Source organism: Gallinula chloropus (assembly GCF_964237585.1).
Source record: "Gallinula chloropus genome assembly, chromosome: 3".
In the NCBI taxonomy this organism is placed as follows: Eukaryota; Metazoa; Chordata; class Aves; order Gruiformes; family Rallidae; genus Gallinula; species Gallinula chloropus.
In genome coordinates this window covers 1,668,463-1,688,632 of record NC_140087.1, presented here as the reverse complement: position 1 = coordinate 1,688,632, position 20,170 = coordinate 1,668,463, and the positions used below count along the sequence as shown (strand labels likewise).

General features: G+C 42.0%; 1 protein-coding gene across 1 annotated transcript in view; it reads right to left on the bottom strand.

Moving 5' to 3' along the window:
- Window positions 1-20,170, bottom strand: part of ARHGAP18 (Rho GTPase activating protein 18) — a 65,992-nt gene that overhangs the window by 22,697 nt on the left and 23,125 nt on the right. Inside the window, exons 2-6 of the mRNA XM_084261667.1 lie at window positions 15,771-15,970; window positions 12,895-13,130; window positions 10,063-10,135; window positions 3,891-4,060; window positions 1,032-1,197 (exon numbers count right to left, since the gene is read on the bottom strand). Of these exons, the coding sequence (XP_084117793.1) occupies window positions 1,032-1,197; window positions 3,891-4,060; window positions 10,063-10,135; window positions 12,895-13,130; window positions 15,771-15,970 (845 nt within the window). The remainder of the gene's footprint in view (window positions 1-1,031; window positions 1,198-3,890; window positions 4,061-10,062; window positions 10,136-12,894; window positions 13,131-15,770; window positions 15,971-20,170) is intronic.

Here is a 20,170-nt window from a genome sequence, read left to right as displayed (position 1 = left end):
TTATTAGTGAAAGTACAAGCACTTCTGCAAGGGGAAAATGTATTTCAGGGATCAAGGTCTCATAGGTGTATGTGTATTTCTGTGTATGCCTTTTGCATTTAAAAAGTTGTTTTCTTCTCCTGTAATCTGAAGAGCACATTCTGAAGAATCTATTGTACCTTGCTGTATATCTCTCAACTCTCTCTGTTGCTTTCCATTATTCAAAGTGTGCTATTGCACTGTCGCATTCACTGAACCTTGACAACAGGGTTTTGGCCAAAGCAGGCTTGTGATTAACAGGTAACACATTTCAAGCTCTTGTAAAGCATTTAGCAGAAGCCAGAAATACAGAAAACAAACAAAGCACTGAAGGCATCTTGAAATTGGTTTCCATGTGTCCTATGTTCCCAAGTAAAGCACTGACTATACATATGCTCCAATGGCTTGCAGAGCATAATGATGCATTGCAGCTGCCTCAACACCCTCTGCAACAGCCCAAATCTCCCACTTAATAAGATGTCATTCAGCATAAAAACTGCATCATGTCCTGGGTAAATACTGAAGGGGTAAGGCCTATGTGACACAGGAAAGTTCGTACCAGACAGAAGTGGAAAGCAGGTAACAAGGGCTTCCACAGCATCTTCAGGCAAGGGCAATGAAAGCAAAAAAGTCAGGGAGAAGTACCACAGTCCCTACCTTCAGGGAAGCAGGAAAAGAATACCCACATGCCTTCCCAGGGATTGTATGAGCACACACAGACTTCTGTGAGGCAATTCTTTCTGCACAGCACACTACTGAGATTGTTCCCCTTCTTCACTCCTTGGTTTATTCACCCAGCAACTGACTTTTTAAGTTTAGACAGAGAGCTGGAGTGACTATGTGAATGAAGTATGCTTTGAGTTAAGGCATACAATTAAATGTTGCTCAGGACCTACATAACTATTACATACATTAATATAAATTTTCTGCTGGAAAATCATAAAGAACCAGATGCATTTGTTTTATTTGATTAAACCAGACCCATTTAGTTCAGAATATGAACACTGACTCACCTTTTGTTTTTATTTTTACAGCTTTTTGCTGCTTGAAGTCTATCCCAAGTACGTCATAGAGTGCAGTTAATTCAATCAGTGCTAAAGAGTAGACTTTCTTCATGTCCTGAGGGGCCAGGTCACCAATCTTTGTGGTACCTGTTTTGTCCTTGGGCAGCCTGAAATTCTAAAAGCAGAGATTTGCATCACAGTGAATAATCCAAGTCATAACAAACTATTTTGCCTGAAGGCTGTGCTTCCTTCAGGGCACAAGCTTTCATCATGCAGCCTACTGTTACTGTCTAAATCACAGGGGAATCCAAATAGGTTGAATAGCAAATGATCTTAAAAACTTACAAAGATTAAGGTTCCTAGTGACTTCTGGAGGTTGTGTAGTTCCCCTGCTCAAAGCAAAGCTAAATTCTAAGTCTGACCAGGTTACTTGTTGCACTGAACAACTGAATTATGAAAACTTCCCAAAACCTCTGTGAGCTCCCATTCCACTTCTTAATGCTCTCACAGGGACTTTTTTCTTTGCAAAACAGAATTTCTCCTGTAGTCACTTGTGTCCATTGCCTCTTGTCCTTTTGCTGTGCACCTTCACAAAGAGTCTGGCACTGTCTTGCTTGTAACCACCTCCCACCACTTGCTGCATCCTTTCCAGTGGTGGAAATAGCTGTCCATGAACAATCCTATCCCTCTGCTCTTATGCACACAAAGGAACATATTTAGTTTTCATATAAATAATAATAAAACAATTCCCTTCTTAGGGAAGGGGGATCCTTAATTATGGCTCATTTTTATTGCACTAAATGCTCAGAAGCTCCAGTTAGGGAACTGAGTGAGAGGGCAAGGGAGAGGGGCTTTCCAGCTCATAGAGCTTAGTAAATCCATCTCTCACCAGCAGGCTTCTAAGTAACACCAATACTGACATTAGCAGTGTGCATGACTCAAAGTAGGCAGGTTGACAAGACCTCCTTCCATTTGGGAAGATACATTATGCTCCAGAATTAATTTCTGGTCCTGTACAGGCCCAGTGACAGCGCAGCTGAACTGGTGGCTGTGGCACAAGGCCACAATGGCACCCACCAAAACCTAAGAGTAATTTACAAACTGTAGATATCCACTCAGTTTCCTGCTTTGAGGTTGGGCTGACTTGCACAAACATCTATGTTTAAAAATAGCTGCCAGTGACAAAGGTGCAACAAGCTCAAATTGTAACTCTATTTTCCTATCATTTTGCCACTCTTGAAGGAGAAATCCCACAGCCATGTGTTCGAGCAATCTTTCATAAGCCTAGCTAAAACTATAGCCAAAGTATACATGCATGTATACAGAACCAAGTATGAATATAGCAACCATTTCCTTGTTATGGGCTGCATTAGAGAAATATGTCTCAAACACGTTAGAATCCATTTCTAATTATCCATTAGTGTCTGGTTTGTAATGTTTGAACTGGGCTATGTGGGGTAATTGCTATTTGAAAAACTGCACAGGTCCTTATCTAAAATGTCTGAAGAACTTTGAAACATTTTTACTTCAGATACTACGTTTACTCCAATGTGTCTGCATGTACTGTTAGAAAAAAAGAAAAAGAAAAAAGAAAAAGAAAGAAGAAAAGGAGGAGAAAGAGGAAAAGGAAAGAAGTTTTTTACTCCAGTCATTAGTTTACAGGTCATACGTAACTGCATGTTCATGAACTGTTAGATAGAGAGAGATCCTCAAAGATATACCTGAGAATCCACAACAAAATGCCTTGGAGGATCCTCTCTATTTATTTGGATTCATTCAAAATAAGCCTTTTTAAATTAAGAGTTGGAAAGTTAAAAACTGAGCACAAATGAAGCCTTTATTTGCTGTCACTTGACCTTAGGCTTCTATAGACCATTCTGTTCTTCATTCTCATCCCTCACCCATCTGCACTGGATAACTGCTCAAGGTCTCTACAGGTATCCACCAGCACTATTTAAATGAGAACAGAGATTTTCATTACAGAGGTAAACCATCTCACCTGAGGTAACAGGAAAAGGGTCTGTAAACAAATGAAGTAAGGACACAGTTTTTATATAACTACCACTAAGCCACTCTCCTAGCTTAGAATCACCAGTCTGTTATCCCTTACACATAAAGCACATTTTGCCAGAAAGACATCAACATAATGTCCTGGTCTCAGCTGAGACAGTTAATTTTGTTCCTAGCAGCTGTTTAGTGTCATGGTTTGGACTTAGGATGAGAACCATGTTGATAAAGTGCTGATGTTTTTACTTGTTGCCAAGCAGTCAAAGGCTTTTCAGCTTCTTCTTCAGCCTGGAGAAGAGAAGGCTCCAGGGAGACCTAATTGCAGCCTACCAGTACTTTAAGGGTCCCTAGAGGAAAGTGGGAGAGGGATTGTTTATCATGGAGTGCAGTGATAGGGCAAGGGGGGGTGGCTTTAAGCTGACAGAGGGTAGGTTTAGATTGATGCTAGGAAGAAATTCTTTAGGAGGACGAGGAGGTCCTGGAACAGGTTGCCCTGAGAGGCTGTGGAAGTGTTCAAGGCCAGGTTGGGTGAGTCTCTGGGCAATCTGATCTAGAGGAGGGTGTCCCTGCTCATGGCAGGTGGGTTGGAACTAGATGATCTTGGGGTCTCTTCCAACCCAAACCAGTCTGTGATTCTATGATTCTCATGCTGTCCCACCAATGAGAAGGCAGGGGGCACCCAAGAAGCTGGGAGGGGACACAGCCAGGACAGCTGATCCAACAGTATTGTATACCATATCCATCTCCCCAAAGCTGAATCTGACAACATACTTCTAATTTAGTCTCTATCAGATTATTGTCATCCAAACAGTACCACTAGTAAAAACCAAAGAATGAGAGCAATAAATAGGAAACACGTACCGGGAGGAGAGTGTCACCCCCTCCACCCTTGCACATTCTGCCTACTGAGCTGTCTTTGAGATTAGCTGCCTGTTCTGCAAAAGGTATCTCCAAATTAATGGCCGTGTCTGGAAACGGCGTGTCCTCGAGTGGGCTCTTCTGCTCATCCGCTCCAAGACTGAACTTTGAACCTGAAAACACAGCAGAACAGTCAATAGAAACACAATAGAGCATCACTCAGTGCATGAGAACAAGTTCAAATCCAAGTGGAAGATGGAATGGACTTTCTGGATGCATATTCACTGATTTCTGCATTTTTTAACATCAATTGAAAACGTAGCTTCTTACAAGGGTACATCTTCTGTAGTTTTCCTGAATAATTCTGCCAAGGCATGGGCTTTCCCCCTATTTATCTGTAACAAACAGATAAATCAATCCACCTCAAACGAACAGCAGATTCCAGAGCCAAACAGCTTTAGCATCAGAAGTTTCTTGACATCAAACATTTTTCAGCCTCAAAGACTGTGACACCCAGAAACCAATCCAGCAATTCTTTCTGCTTTAAAAATTGTAAAGCAAAAGAGAATTTTTCTGCTATGATCCAAAGCATTAACATCTGGGAATAACAGGGAGGACACAGATCGTGTTGTTGTCCCAAAATTCCTGTCTCTTCCTCTGAAGAGTCTAGATTCCTCAAAACTGTTTGGACATGTTCCCATTACATAAGGAAGGACTCAGTACACAACAGCCTTACTTCTCTTTCTTTGTTCCTTAAAGGAATCAAACACTAGACAAATTTAGACAATTTTTGATTAAAAAAAAAATCCTGAACAAAACAGAAGGAAAAAAAGAGAGAGGCAGTTCTGCTTTTAGAAAAAGAAGTCTAATTTCATAGGAAATGAAACACTGATTTTTCAGTCTGAAGTTAAAATGTATGAGGAAAGAAACAAGAGGGAGATCATATCACAAATAATGCTATTTAACACAAACCACAAAAATAATTTAGCCTGAGAAAGACTCTGAGCTCCCTACCATTTCTGCTGTGGTGTGGTTCTTCTTAAACGACACATCCAGGACTAGATTCCTGGTAAAAGACATTATGCACACGCTGCAAGTGTTTGTGATGAAATTCAGACTTTCTTGAACCCAGAGCAAATAGAAAGAAATCAATCCTGCTCATTTCACCAGGACCACGATTCTGCCACTGGCTCCTAGGCAGAGGAGACTGCAGCCCAACACACACATCCAGGAAAAGTGGCATGGAAATGGACATGAGTTGAAGAGAAGAACTGGGAGTCATCCATATGCTTTGGTGTAAGATAACAAATCCATTTCTTTACACCACTGTGGGGAATTTTGGCATGGTCTGGAATAACTATGCTAAACCAAGCCAGAAGAAGTTTCCAGAAACCAGTTACAGCTACAGCAACACTTGAGAGTGAAGCAGGGGAAAGGCTGCAGATAGGCTGATTAGGAGAGCGGCCGTCGGGGAAGTGCTGCTCGACGCTGATACTTTCCGTGGTCTGCCAAAGCCCTGGGCTGCAAGCACGCAACCCACACAGCACATGGAGCATCAGGTTAGAGAAAACCAAACTGCCTGTCTTCAGAACTGCTTCTGAAATGTATCTGTTCCCAACTGCAAGCCTGTCCACAAAACAAGACCAGCCTCCGGTATTTTTTTGAGCGAGTCCTGAAAATGACCTTGGTCTGTTAAGGCCAAACCCTGGGGACCTGCAAGACAGCCAGTCCCTGGCAGGGCACAGTGCTTTACCCAGCCACTCCCACTTCAGCATAATTGATGTAGAGGTGGAGGCACTTTCAGAGGCAGAAGGTAGATTTGAGTTCACATTTTGACTGGACTTACAACCCAGAAATGCTGCGAGAAGCAGAATAAAACATTTCCAAATCTTGCCCTGTTGTGTTTCTCACCACTTGTTCTTTCTAAAGGGGCTTCTGCTCCCTTCCCATGGACCCCAGCAAGATGCCTGGGGCACACACCAAAGATGAAGCTGATCCTGAAACTAGAGCTACTCCTTTCGGTAAAGAGATATATGAGACCTCAGCAACAAATATATCCAAGGTCAAATTCATTGCTGGCTTTGATCTTTGGTCTCCCTGTGTGTATGACTGTATGTATCACATAAACTGTTTAATGCATCCAAACTAAAAGAAAACTGTTCCCTGTCCGTCCCCCCCCCAGGAGTTTTGTCATGCTAATGTAGCCTATACGTGACCTACATACTTCCTATCAGCCAGGAAGGGATCTGATGTTAACCAACAATAAAGCAGTAGCTCCTGTTTCAGTCCTCTGGTCATACAAAGGTGCCATGTAAAGCAGATGTCTTGCTAATGCTGTGCACATTTTAAAGCTCTGGAAACGCTGCTGTTGTGAGGAATTTCTTCTTGATGGTATAGCCTTGCCCCTGTTCTGCATTCATTAACTAGGAAGCAGCTGTAAGAGGAAGAAGCTTTGGGGCTCTGCCAACCTGCCAACTGCATGCAATATTTCATGAAAGAAATGCAAGTGTTATACAGAAAAATGTAAATATTGTCTACAAGGATGTGGAAACCATATTTTACATTAGTCCTGTACCCTTTCCTTGGTACAGAGTGCTATTTAAAAATCACATAAGGTGATGGGAATTTTTCAGCAGTGGGGAGGGGGTTATGTTTTGGGTTTCTTTGTAATGTGACATGGAAATATATAAAGTGTCAACCTTACTATTTCCTAGTTTTGCTAGAGAATCTAAAGCGTACCCTGATAGAGCTATGCTGACCTGAATTTACAATGGGAAAGACAGAAGGCTGACTCTTTTTTTTTTACAAAGCACTTCTCTAAAATGCTAATTCATAGATGATTTTAAATAGAAAACAAAAAACTCTGAAATAGTTTCACTAACACCCTATCACTCTGGGCATCAATTACTGATTTATCATGTAAGATGAAAAGCAGAAACAAATTATTTCATTAAAAATACTTCAAGAAGCAAATATTACAGCTCTCCTCCATGTTACACATAGCACCTGCAATTCTTTCATCCATTTGCCACATCATTATGCCTTGAGGTTGCCCTTATACAGAGACTTTATCTAACATGCTTCCCTTGTAGCTAATCCTATGTGTTCAGGACAACTCAGTCCCACAGTACACTGACTTTTGCTGCTCCCTTTTTTAAGCTAGTGAGTACTTAGCTTTTCATCCACTTTCATTTTTCTTTCATTTTTGTTTGTTCAGATGTCTCAACCAACATGGTTATTTGCTCCTTTTCATGGGCATCCAGAGAATAACTTTCTTCTTTTGTGACTGTTGAAAATATTGCTAGCTTTGCAGGTCTTTAGTGAGTGTTATGGATTGATAAAATGATGATGCCTTTTGACAGCTTAATACATGATTCTGAGCTTTCTTTTTGTTTCCTGTAGACAAGTTCTGTTCCTACCTGAAACAAAGAGGCACTTAAAGCCAGTAAGTGAGGGTCCTTCCAAGAACACTCAAATATGCATCTACCAACAAAAAAATCTTAGGAGCTCATTAACCTGTTCTGTTTGAGCAGGATCATGCAGAGAAGAATAAAAATGTAATGGTTTCATATTATTCCCTGAGTTTGCTTATATGTTGTTTAGGCCAGAAACAAGGTGTGTTGGACTGGCAAGAAAGGAAGAGTGAGCACAGGTTCACACAGCCCATGTATGGCCTAAGAGCCAACCATCATCATCTGCAGGCTGGCAGAAGCACTTGGGAATGCAGCACACAAATACCAAATTAGGAACAGAGTCATCACCTTTCATAGAATCCTGAGCTGGAAGGGAACCATCAGGATCATCGAGTCCAACTCCTGGCTCCACACAGGGCCAGCCAGGCCAGAGCATGGGACTGGGTGCATCGTCCAGATGCTTCTTGAACTCAGCCCAGCTCCGTGCTGTGACCACTTCCCTGGGCAGCCTGTTCCAGTGCCCAACCACCCCCTCAGTAAAGAACCTCTTCCCAATATCCAACCCAAGCCTCCCGTCTCTCAGCTTCACACCATTCCCTTGGGTTCTATTGCTGGCCACCAAAGAGAGGAGATCAACACCTGCCCCTTCACTCCCCCTTGTCAGGAAGCCACAGACCACGATGAGGTCTCCCCTCAGTCTCCTTTTCTCCAGGCTGAACAAACCAAGGGACTTCAGCTTCTCATCACAAGACTTCCCCTCCAGACCCTTCCCCATCCTCACTGCTCTCCTCTGAACACTCTCCAATATTTTTGTGTATTTTGGAGAACAGCCAAAGGGAGTCATTCACTCAAACAATTTTAAGACATCTCAATTTAAGATTTGGATTATTTTTTTTTTTATGTCTGAGATTATATTAAGGTTTTTGAGGTAAAACTGGTACTACTTCTCTGCCAAAGGGGGGTTCCATTTTAAAACAGTGTCTTTGGATCTCATAACTATTTAGTATCTCGGAAATACCTGGCATTGTTTACTTTTTGCCTTAAATTCGTTCACTGTTTGTACAACAGTAATTTGCTCATCATTCTGGAGGAAAGATCACAGCACAGCACTGGAGCAGGTGTGGTGCTTTTCACACCACCAAACTCGCACGGTTTGACTGCAAACTGAACTGATTTTGTCTTCCTGCTCCCCTCTTGGGAGCAGAGCCCACTTCAGCACGTTGACAAGAGCAGAAGCGTGTCGAGACGTAAGCAGGCTGCATTTGCCTTCCACATCACAGTCTGCACTGAGGAGAGCTAGCATATGGGATTTGCCTCCCAGAACTTCCCATTTCTGAAGGGGTCATTAGGGCCATGGAAAAAAAAGAACCAGATGTGATAAAAACTCTGTAATAATTGCTTGGTAACTTTCCAGCTCTGAATCCTACAGCACAGTTTACTGACACAAGCACCAGGCAACTCTTCCTTCCCTTGTGCTGAACCAGCAGTCTGGCTGTTCTCCCAACCTTTTACTGTTCTTTTTGGAGTGAGGATTGCTGAGAGTGAGGTGGGGAGGGAAGGATTAACAGCACTTTTGGACACGCACAGATTTGGTTACATTCAGCACTGGTTAACGTGTATCTCTCCCACTTCAACTTCCATGTACATCCTTTATTGTCTCTTGCTGTCTAAATCTAATCCTAAAGTAACCATTTTTCCAGAATATCACTGGTCAGTATTTTGGAACTGGAGCACCAGTTTATTTGGTGGTTTAATTACAGATGAGTACCTTGCAGCAGGGAACTTGATCTGCCTGTCTGCCTATTTAAGTGCATACAGGGTTCAGTGTAACACCTGTGTGCTATCCAGTCCCCAGAAGAAGAAAAAAATCCCCCAACATACAAATAATACAGAAGAGCAATGCAGTATCTTAAAGTTTAAATGGCTGCCAGTTAGTGTCCTGATCTCTGTACTAATGGGTAGGGTGGTATAACAGACATGGCACAACCCTTGCTTTGGAGAAACCTCAGGTGATGCAGTGCAGCCACCCTTTCATCACTGGACCTGAAGAATGGCAGAAAACTTTGTCAAAGTCTTTCATCAACATTCACACACTCAAAAGAGAAACTATGGAATCAGCTAAGGACTTCTGTGATCCTGGCAGTGAGAGGGAGGGGTCTTCCCTGGGTACTGCACCCCTCTTGTATGCCCACATGCTGTTAAGCACAGCCCAGTCCCACACACAGAACTCTTATTTCCATCCCACTTTCCTTAGAAAGGTGAACAACCCTCTTCTTCCATCCCTGTTTTTCTTTCCTTTTGAGCTGCAGAGACACAGCCAGTTCTCACGTTCTTGGGATGTTCATAGCCCATTTGGTTCTGTTCTCTCCTGTGCACTGATGAGCTTCTGTGCAATGCTTCATTTCCTGTACTGCACAGCAGAGCTAAACCAGGAGGGACAAACTAAGGCTCAGGAAAGACCTAAGCATAAGCTGTGACAGGGGACTTCTCCCAGATGACCTGATTATAAGATGATCACTGATAACAAACAAGGCTTCTCAGATGGCACAAAGGACACTGATCTATAGCCACACCTAAAAATTTTACAAGGCTACAACAATGTGGGCCAGAACAGGTTTCTCACAAGAATTTCCTTCTCTTTTGCTGAGAAGTTACCAGAAATATGGACCTATGCAGTAGCTGGTGTAACTGAAAGCCTACAAACCAAAAGGGAAAAGAAAAAGAAAAAAGGGGGGGGGGTGTGAGGAAAGGAGAGGCATTACCTTTTGATCCACCTTGTGTTTCATTTTTGTTTTCACTGTCTCTCACAGTTGAGGGTTCATTTCCATCACAGACCTAAGAAAGGAACAATGAATACACATGCCTATAAAAACCAGATGCATGGTTGTAGGAACTCTGACTGTGTGCAGGATTAAAACACATACACCTGCAATTCACAAGCACACAGGGGCACACCTATGTGTTTCAGTAGAAAACGTGTGCCAAGGTCAAAGGGGATTTGAGATCTAGTTCATTAAAAAAGAAGTCATTAAGTCCATTCCCTAAAAGGATAAGTGGGTATAAGACTTAATTTTCCAGAGTTACAAATAAGAAAATGTATTCTTTGACCTGAAGCACTAGTTTGCACTGAGAAAGACTTGGAAAATGGACCTGGATGGGTCATTTTGACAGCTTCAGTCCAAATTCCTCCTTCTTGCAATATCTTACATGGTTGCCTCCCCTGCCAAACAATTCCATCCCTTTTAGTTTCAGGGCAGCCTGAAACTAATATCTTGGCTCACACTTTCGATTCCCAACAGCAAAACTGAGACCCTTCAAAGAGACAACGAAACAGGAAAGGATCTGAAACATCTTCTCCTTTCTATAACACTGCACTACTCAGTCTCAAATCTGTCCCATCCCATGAACTGCATGACACCTACTATAGAAAAAAGTATTTCAGAACATGTAGAAAATCTATACCTATGTATGTGTGCAAATTTATTTTACCCACATGTTACTTTTATTATATTTTTGGCAACTCAGATCAACAATGAATGTTTAGAACTCTGGGTTTTTAATTGCTTTTTAGTCAAGCACTGTGTATACTTACTGAGAAAAAAAGAAATCAGCGTTTAAAGATGTCTCCTCCCAACATAAATCTGTATATTTACTTCTTTTTGTTTTGAATCAGGATCTCAAGAGGTGGAACAAGATAGGATGACTGCCCAGAAAATTATTACTGTTTCACAGAATGGTAGAAGCAGACTGGGAAACTGTCAAGGTACCAAAAATCTGGCTTCTCACTGGGAATAGGGCAGGAAATTTAATAGAAACATCAACACAATTGTTGCATTGATATGAAACATCAACACTATTGTTTTACCTTTCCTCTTGCTTTCCTCCAGGTGAAAGGAGGTTACAGGATTTTTGGAGGCTATAATTAAACTGGAATGACTTCATACAGCTGCAGATGGCTTTGGTCCTCTTTTGTTAACATAAAAATCTCTCTAATGATGGGAGAGTAACAAAGCACTGACACCAGTTACCTAGGGAGGTTGTAGAAGCTACTTCACTATAGGCATTCTGTGACAGATTAGATGAATAACAAGAAGCAATGATTTCTGAGTAATTATCTTGCTTTGGAGAAAGGTATGCAGTATAGGTTTGAAGGCCTACACTTGTCTATTTTATTTCAGTCAGAGACAGGTTTAGAAGGATTCTTTTTTTCCCCACATTTTTCCATATTTAATAATATTCTAACCTTCTCTTTTATACAACTTAAATGGCTACAATAATTTTTCTGCTTGCAATACTTCTCACTGATGTTTCAACATCAAAACATGTAGTTTAAGGGACACAGAAGTGTACTGAACATTGTGACATATGATTTTCAAGCATTACAATGTGTAGCTTAAATACAGAAACATAAGTATTTCTTGTCCTTTACTGAAATAACATATTTGAAAGGGAAATTGTACTGCTTTGAGCTAAATGATATTTTACCTAAATTGCTCTGTCATTAGATCTTGTAATTTTTAGGTGCAGTCAATGCCAAATCAGATCCCAGGAAGCTTCTATGGAGTTAATATCCCTTCTGCAACCACACGCAAAGCAGAACAGTGAAAGAGAAGTTGTGCCTCCAGAACACACATTTGAGCTGACAAACTACCCCCACTACATTTCACATCTCCTGAATCTGAAAGGGGCTGCTGAAGGGGAGGAAGCTGTTGGGGAAGGAGGAACTTCAATCCCCTCAATTCCACTGCCACTGCCCCTGAAATGAATGGTGGTGGCAACAGTGAGAACAAGGGACAGGGCTGAGGTCAGGTAAGCTAGCCATGCACTGCCATCAGGTCAAAGTCTTCCTGCAGCTGAAGGTCTCATTGCTTTTGGGGGATCAGAGAGGACATACACGCTTCTCCACTGAAGAGGAATTCTAATCATTGTTTCCATTTCCTTCCTTCCCCTTTACTTGTTCCTCTTGCTCAATACCCCATGAGAGAAGATAGGGACTCTTCGGGACCAGTCAGAGCAACTTCCTACAGACAGTTTAATGACATGCATAGGCTCTGTGAGTTAGTACAGGGTCTAATCCTCCAGCTGACAGGCACAAAGACCTAGCCAAAATAGAGGAGGTTAGGTTGATGTCCCTTATTTCTATCCTTTAAAAAAGAAACAAATCTAAGAGCACCAGTAAGATGTACATCCCCCTATCTGTCACACCCCTGAGGGCAGCTGCAGGGCACTACCTCCCAAAAGATAAAAGTGGACTTTCAGTAGCTCTTCGGGTGATTGGTAATCCAAGCTACAATTAATTCAGGTTAAAATCTTGACCTTGAACTGGTGCTTTATTCATTACTTTCAAGTACTACAAGACCAACACACATACTTCTTTCTACATACTGAAATTGCTTAATGCAATGTCAAGTCTAGACCAACGTTATTCCCATGAATTCAGTAAAAGAATTCCCATGCAAGCAGGTGAAAAGTTACACACAAACCTTCTGGAAATATCCCTTCCGTGTCCGTGTGTCCCTCTCCTCTTATCCCACCCCTACACGTCCCTCACTTCTCCCTGCCAGAAGCACGCAAAACGAGAGACAGGGACTTACTTTTTCCTTCGAGTCATTTTGTAGCCTGAAGATATCTCTGACATCAGGAATCTGGTGCTGCTTGTTTCTTTTCCTCATGGTCTGTGTGACAGTCTCTACTCGCTTTTCTACCGCTGCCTTCTGGGTTCGGGTCAGCGTGGACAGAAACACCACGCTTTCCAGGGAGTCGCTGGAGCTCTCACCAAACAGATTAGACAGACCTGCCTCCTTCAGCCACTCTTCTTCCAGTTCTCCCTCTGAGCAAGGCAAAGAGAAAAGGGCATAAATATGTCAGCTTGTGAGTACTGTTAAGCACACCACGACAGAGTTAATACAGTTCACAGGGAAAGTACTAAGGGGATCCACAATTAAGGACAATTACACTACCATGACTTGGAAGAAAGCTATTGTTACTAAAGAGCTTCAAAAGGGTTAACATATAATATCAAAGCTTTTAAAATAGTTAATCCAATACAGACTGCTATGAGGCAATCTTTATAATAATCTCCTGCATTTCCATTAAATCATATATACCATTTTATAGATGCAGGTAGAAATAAATGTATAAGGGGAAGTCTGAAAGCCTCTGATCATTGCTGCTTCATTGATTTACAGTTCAACCCTCAATCTCTTTAGGTCCTTTACTGACATAGTTCATTTTCTTGATACGTTAATCCTACAGCTCTCCACTAGCTCAATTTAATGAAGGACAAACCAGGCTACAGGAGTCACCTTAATGCTATTTTTTAATCAGTTCTTATGACATGGTCTCCAGCCTGCTGACAGCCCACAAAACAATTGTTGCTTTAGTCTTATAGCTGGTGAAGTATCCTTTATTGACAGATCACTGCACATGAGAGAGAAGAAACCTATTAAATACTGTCAGTGATGGCAAAACTCCTGCTTCTGAAATCAGTAGCACTCTAATGATCCTTCCTTCAAAACACTAAATTCTGTCTGTAGCAGCTGAGCTTGTGCTGAACACCAACAATGCTTCAAACACTCAAGCCACATTTCCATTTATCAGCTATCTAAAAGTACTTCAAAGCTGGCATGTTGACTTCACTATTGACTGCAGTTTCCCACAGAGACCAGTGCACATCCAAGTGGCCACCTGAATATTAACAGCATTCAGAAAGCAGACACAAAACTTGAAATATGAATTTTGCTGTGTCTGTGCAGCCAAATCCAGCACAACAAACACCCCCCACTCTCCAGAGCAGATGTGAGCAAGTTATGTGTTGGGAGTTTGCATGGCAAGGTTATGGTTATGGTGGAGGGGAAGCTGCAGAGGTGGCTTCTGCAAGAAGCTGCTAGAAGCTTCTCCCAGGTCTGACAGAGCCAATACCAGCTGGCTCAAGAATGGACCTACTGCTGACCAAGGCCGAGCCCATCAGCAACGATGGTAGTGCCTCTGTGATAACATATTTAAGAAGGAAAGAAAACTGCTGAGTGGAAGCTTTTTGCCACCAGAGAAAGGAGTGAGAAGATGTAAGAAAATGTGCAGACATCAAGGTCAGTGAAGCAGTGGGGGAGGAGGCACTCGAGGCGCCAGAGGAGAGATTCACCTATAGCCCATGGAAGAGACCATGGTGGTTGTCCCTCTGCAGCTCACAGAAGGTAAAAGGGAGTAGAGATCCCACCTACAGCCCATGGACCCCACATTGGAGGTGGAGACACATGTAGGATGCTGTGGCCCAGTGGGAAGCCCACGCTGGAGCAGGTTCCTGGCAGGAACTGGATCCCCTGCCTTGCCTTTGCACAGCCACATGTCAAGCACGCTCAGTGGCAAGGCAAGCCCATCAGCCAGGTGCAGTGTCTGACAGGTTCAGAAGTGCTCATACCCAAGAGAGGTGCATAAGGCATAGTGTGGGGCAGAGCAACGTTTGCTAGAGCTGAACAACTCAGAGCAGACTCATTTGCTTTTCATTGGAGCTGGAGTGGTAATGAGGAGAAAGAAGGCTGTTTAGAACATGAAATGGTGGGTTTTGGAGTGCAGAGCCTGAGGGCACAGCAGCATCAGTGAGCTGAGGTAAGAGAAGAGGCTCACACACTGCAGAATGATGGGCTCTGCTGCACCACAGAAAGCCTCACAGCTCCATCAGATGCTCTGCTTCCTCTGCAGAGCACGTGTAAATAGCAGGGATATTTCAAAACAAGTCGGGAGGCAGAAATGCAAATCCCTTTGAAAACTAATGGAGCACATTCTTCTTGCTCATGTAGAGGTGATACCAAACTGCAAAGCTCACCATTTTAATTTCCTGAGACTCTGGGCCTCCTTTAAGAATCTGAGAGGGGCAAACACTGCACTATTGAAAAATATTTCAGAGAAGAGTAGAATTAAGGATGTTATTTGTCTTTTGTCTGATAAGAAAATAAATAAATTGCTCAACTTCCAACTAAGATTATGCTCTGGGGTGTGGCCCATATTTGATGCTTCTGACAAACAAAAATAATAAAGCAGGCACAACAGTTACAAGCTAGAAAGTTACTCAGTAAACTTAAACTGGTTAATCATTGTTTTGTCTTCTAAAGGGTGAGGTTTGTACCTACAATAGCTACAATGCCTAACAACAAACACAAAAGAGTGAAAGGGTAAGTTAGTTTAACAGTAAACTGCAAATAAAACTTCAATTGTTGTGATTTGCAAGCACCTGTCTGGTGTTCTGGAACTACCATTTAAAGGAAAAGCAGCCTTTTACTTCTCTGCAATACACTTCTCTTTCAAGGCACTGCCTGTTTCAGAGGCAACAGAATTTTCAACAGTGACTGTTCAACAGACTGACCTCCTTTTTGATTTAAGTGTGTTTGCTGGGTGTCATCTCTTGAAATAAGACTTTAAAAAAACTCCCTAAATCAGCAAACTGATAATCATTCACAAGAAGGATTTTCATTACCATCTGGCTCTTTCACTACAAGTGCCACCCGTTCCTCATGATTATTTTCTCTGGTTTCATGGATGTTTTCAAGTTCCTTCCAGTAGTCATCCATAGACAGCTCATCCAAGGAGTCCTGGGATCCTGAGCGGTCAAACGATGCTCCATCAGGGGTCTTCCTGGAGTGGTCATGGTTCATTGTATACTGCCCAGACCGACGGCTATAAACATAAACCAAAGAGCAATTCTTGGTTAGCATTTTAACATACAAGATCCATTATCTGTGAAGGCAGATAATGATGAATGGTGTCTCAAAGCAAATTACTGCCAGCAAGCAAAGCAATATATTCAAAATGACTTTCACTCTCTGGCATATGCCTTTTCAATGTAACATTTCTGACATGTCCCTCTGAATCTGAAGCAGCACAGCAGTCTGTATTCAAGAAGAAATAATGAATTGTTCTAGTAATTCTGGCTGCACGAACTTTTAATTCAACTCACAACAGTTAGTTCCACAAACCTCATGGTATGGATTCTCCTAGCATCACCATTAATACTTTCCAAAAGTGTCTTTCTGCCTGTGTAAACTTCCATCGCTTGATAGTGACTCTACCTTTTTTTTTCCTTCACTATTCTGCTTCTGGTTTTTATAAATATTTAGTCTGGTATCTACGACCTTTATTACAGCTGGGAAAGGACAAAGTAGGGTTACTAAAGTTACCCTTTGTTAAGTAAACTAGTGAGTCCAAGAGTTTAAGAAAAAGCACTATTTGTTTCTATCTTGCCCCCTCTTTGACTGAAAGCTTACCATCTTTATAGCTTGATGTTACTAATTTTTTGGTTCACCCTGACAAATGTATGTGTCTAAGGTTTTCCAAAGGGATCTTTTAATTTAAGTATAGCTGCAACTAGACAAAAGATGCCAGCAAGCTGGAACCTCTAGGTCTTACCTTGACCTCATTAAATCATGTGCAAAAATTACCACTGACCTAGCGAAGAATTTCTCTTAAAAAGTGCAAAGGTTATAATGATGTCATCAAAGTTGCAGGTCATCCTCACAGTTGAGTATACCAAATCAAACGCCACAAACTGATTCAGAGTATCAGTGGATTACATGAGTAGCAACCTGACCTAACTTTAGAGTTGGTTCTACTTTGAGTAGGGGGCAGACAGGACAAGATGATCTCCAGTGATCCTTTCTAAATTAAAGTCACACTGCTAGAGTGACTAGAAAAAGAAAGCAAGTTCTTAACACATCAGAAACAGCTTCAGATGTCTTTTATGTCTGAATTTGTCTTCCTATTCGAAAAAAGACGGCACAGCTTTGGGGCTAAGTAATAAATATCACTTATTCTGAGAGAAAAGCATATCAAAGATCAAGCATTGTGAGTTTATCACAATGTACCAACCGTAAATTAAGTCCTACCTTCCCATTTGGCTGACTTTGCAAGTTTATCTGGAATTAAAACAAAAGCACCTCGTCCTTACATTTTATCTTGGGACAACTGACGCTTGTTAGCTGGCCCTAAGTAAAAAAGTCCTACCTTTCTCTCTGAAGATAAGCCCCCTGTGTGTCCAAGTCACAAATCCTTTTACACCATATGTGGTTGATCCTCTGATAACAAATCCTAAGTATATGGACTTTGCCTTTAAAGCTAAAGATCCTTATGGGTACTGCGTTTCCCCCCGATCCCGCCTCTCTGCTCCAGGTACAAGTTAATAAGTGACAATGAATTACCAAGCTAATATACACCCCGACACTATTCTTTAACCTGCCCTTAGTTGAAAGCTCAGGGGGAAAAAAAAATATATATATATATATAAAGGAGTATTTAGCTTCTACATCAATGGCAATAACAACATCTTGGACTAACACATTACTTAGTAAATACCATTTCTCCATGTAGCTACCTTGGTTCTTAAGCTTCTGACAGCATGTGAAGTGTGTGACCTGTGCTGCTTGTGAATCCAACACTAATCACTGCAGGAAGATGTTCAAGGAGCTGCATCAGTAGCATGCCCAGCAGCCAATGGAGGTGCTGAGCGTGGCCAAAGCAGTCTGGCTCCTTAGCCCTCACCCAGGTTTCCCTTCTCTCATGGCTGAAGGTGCTCAGAGCAGATGGAGTCCCCCTCAGAAACAGACTTTACACTTGAACTAACAGCAGCCTGTGAACAGATTTCAGTTTATCATCCCTCAGCTTAACCTTGCACAGCTGCTTGACAGTTCTTCCGTGGCCTTTCACCTTTGGAACAACCTGCTCTCACTGACCCACCTCAGCTGAAATTTAACCACCACAGTACACCATGTGAAAGGTAAGCCTGACAGATCTAACAGGTTAAAAGTGTACACTTTTAGGGGTGTTCTACCAGGCTGAGGTGGGACATGCTGCAGCAGGCTGCAAGTCTGTGCCACGCTTCCAGGACAGTGCTCCTCCTGCCCTTCCAAAAAAGCCGCCTTGTTACCTGCCTCAGACCAAGTCCTGTCTAAGAGAAGACTCTGTCCCAAAATGCACAGCTGTTACTTGGCACAGAGCACTCAAGGCCATTTTCAGGGTCCTATGAGCATTTGCCATAGATTAAAAACACTCCATTAACTCTCAGAGACGGCACCCTCCCCTTCAGTCATCAGTCACAGGCCTGCTCTGCTTGAGCTACATAAGCTGCTCTTCTGTGCAGCTCCTCCCAGCCTCACCTTTCTATCTCTCATTAACCATACGCAGCAACTCCCAACCTTAAGTGGGCAGTAACACCACCCCTCATTGTGAAAGCCTTCAGAAAGGGAAGGACACAAACTCCCCCAGTAACCTTACAAGAAATTTTCACAGGAAACCCCCATCACTGTCACCCATCTCTCTTGTGAGCCGGACGGTGCTTCAGCCCCAGCACAGGCCCTTCAGGAGCCGAGGCCACAGGCAGCTGCCACACCACTCCGGCTCCATTCCACTGCTTGTCTTCTCCTGCCTGACACCATTAACCCTCTATCCCCAGTTTCTGTTCAGGTTGCAAACCCTTTCAAAGCCATCTGTGTTCCTCCATGTCCACAATTCCTATTTCTACAGGTGAGGACAGGGAGAGGCTCAGGCTGAGAGAGCAGGCCAGACCTTATTTTCCTTCACTTGGTTCAACATTTCTTGCTCTGCGTGTCCCACACAGAAAGATGCCAAAGAAGCAGAAAGCATAAGCTACTGCTAAAGGTAGCTTAATTTTCAAACACTACTCATTTAACCAGACAACTAAACTGTAAATTTACTCTCCAGCAGGGTTTTTTTTTTCCCTCCCCAGAAAACTTGTATTTCCATTAAGGTCTTTGCTAAAAACACTCTCCAACTATTTCCTACCAGTAGTAAATAGTTGACTCTTCAAATAGCTTTACGGGGAGCAGTGCAATACTCTCATTTCTAAATTGCAGTCAGCTCCAATCTCTGATACTCAGGCACATGTTCTTTGCACCCGATGAGATTTTTGCCTATTTATCTCAAGTATAAACCACATTCTTCACTATAGTTATTGCAGCCTTTTACTAATCTTCCTGTCCCACCCACTAGAGATACATTAATTTATTATAGAAGCATCAAGGATGCAAGATGAAGCACTCCAGCTCTTCCAGAGGGGAGCCATTAAAAACAATTCTTGTAATGAACACCATTCCTTATATTTACAAGGAATTTTGTGTTATTTCACTGAGCACAGACAAGCTTCATGTTGTGGCAAGCATCTAAGGGAGAAGAACTATGCACAAGTATTTTCTTCAGCCTTTCCTTTCATGACCGAGCGTGACCTTTCTCAGTCTGGAAGAAGATATGACTCTTCACATTAATCAGTGTTTTACATCACAATAAAAACGTGGGGGGTTGTTTTGGGGGTTTTTTGGGTTCTGTCAGCCTGATTTCATCAATAGCCACTTTGCATTAGTGCAGTTGTCGTTATTCCTTATTTTCTTTCCTTTGAAATCTCAACTTCCCTGTCTGTTCCAGTGGTTTTTTAGCAGTTCATGAGTGATACTTGTCACATGTAAACCACAGCAGCTAGAGATTAATCAATTAGCAAGATGCACCTACACAGGCATTCAGATAAACTCAGTTCAAAGAAAGCTAATTTTGCCCTTACTTCCATTTTTTTCACTTAAGAACTAAGGACTGAGTTGGTTTTTGAAAGTCACTGATGAGAAAAAGATAATTTTTGTTGTTTCTATAGTGTTAGCAATTAATTTTTGATCTGAATATGATCTTTCTACATTACTATACAAACATAATAATTGTATGGTATCCCAATGTTCTAAATATACAGGTATGCATGTATTAGATACGTAAATATACTGAAAGGCAGCTTCTTCCTGAAAAAAAAGGTAGTAATGAATGAAACACAAGTGACAGGCGTGAATGACAAACAGCTTTTCTGCCTACAAATTAGGAATTTCTGTA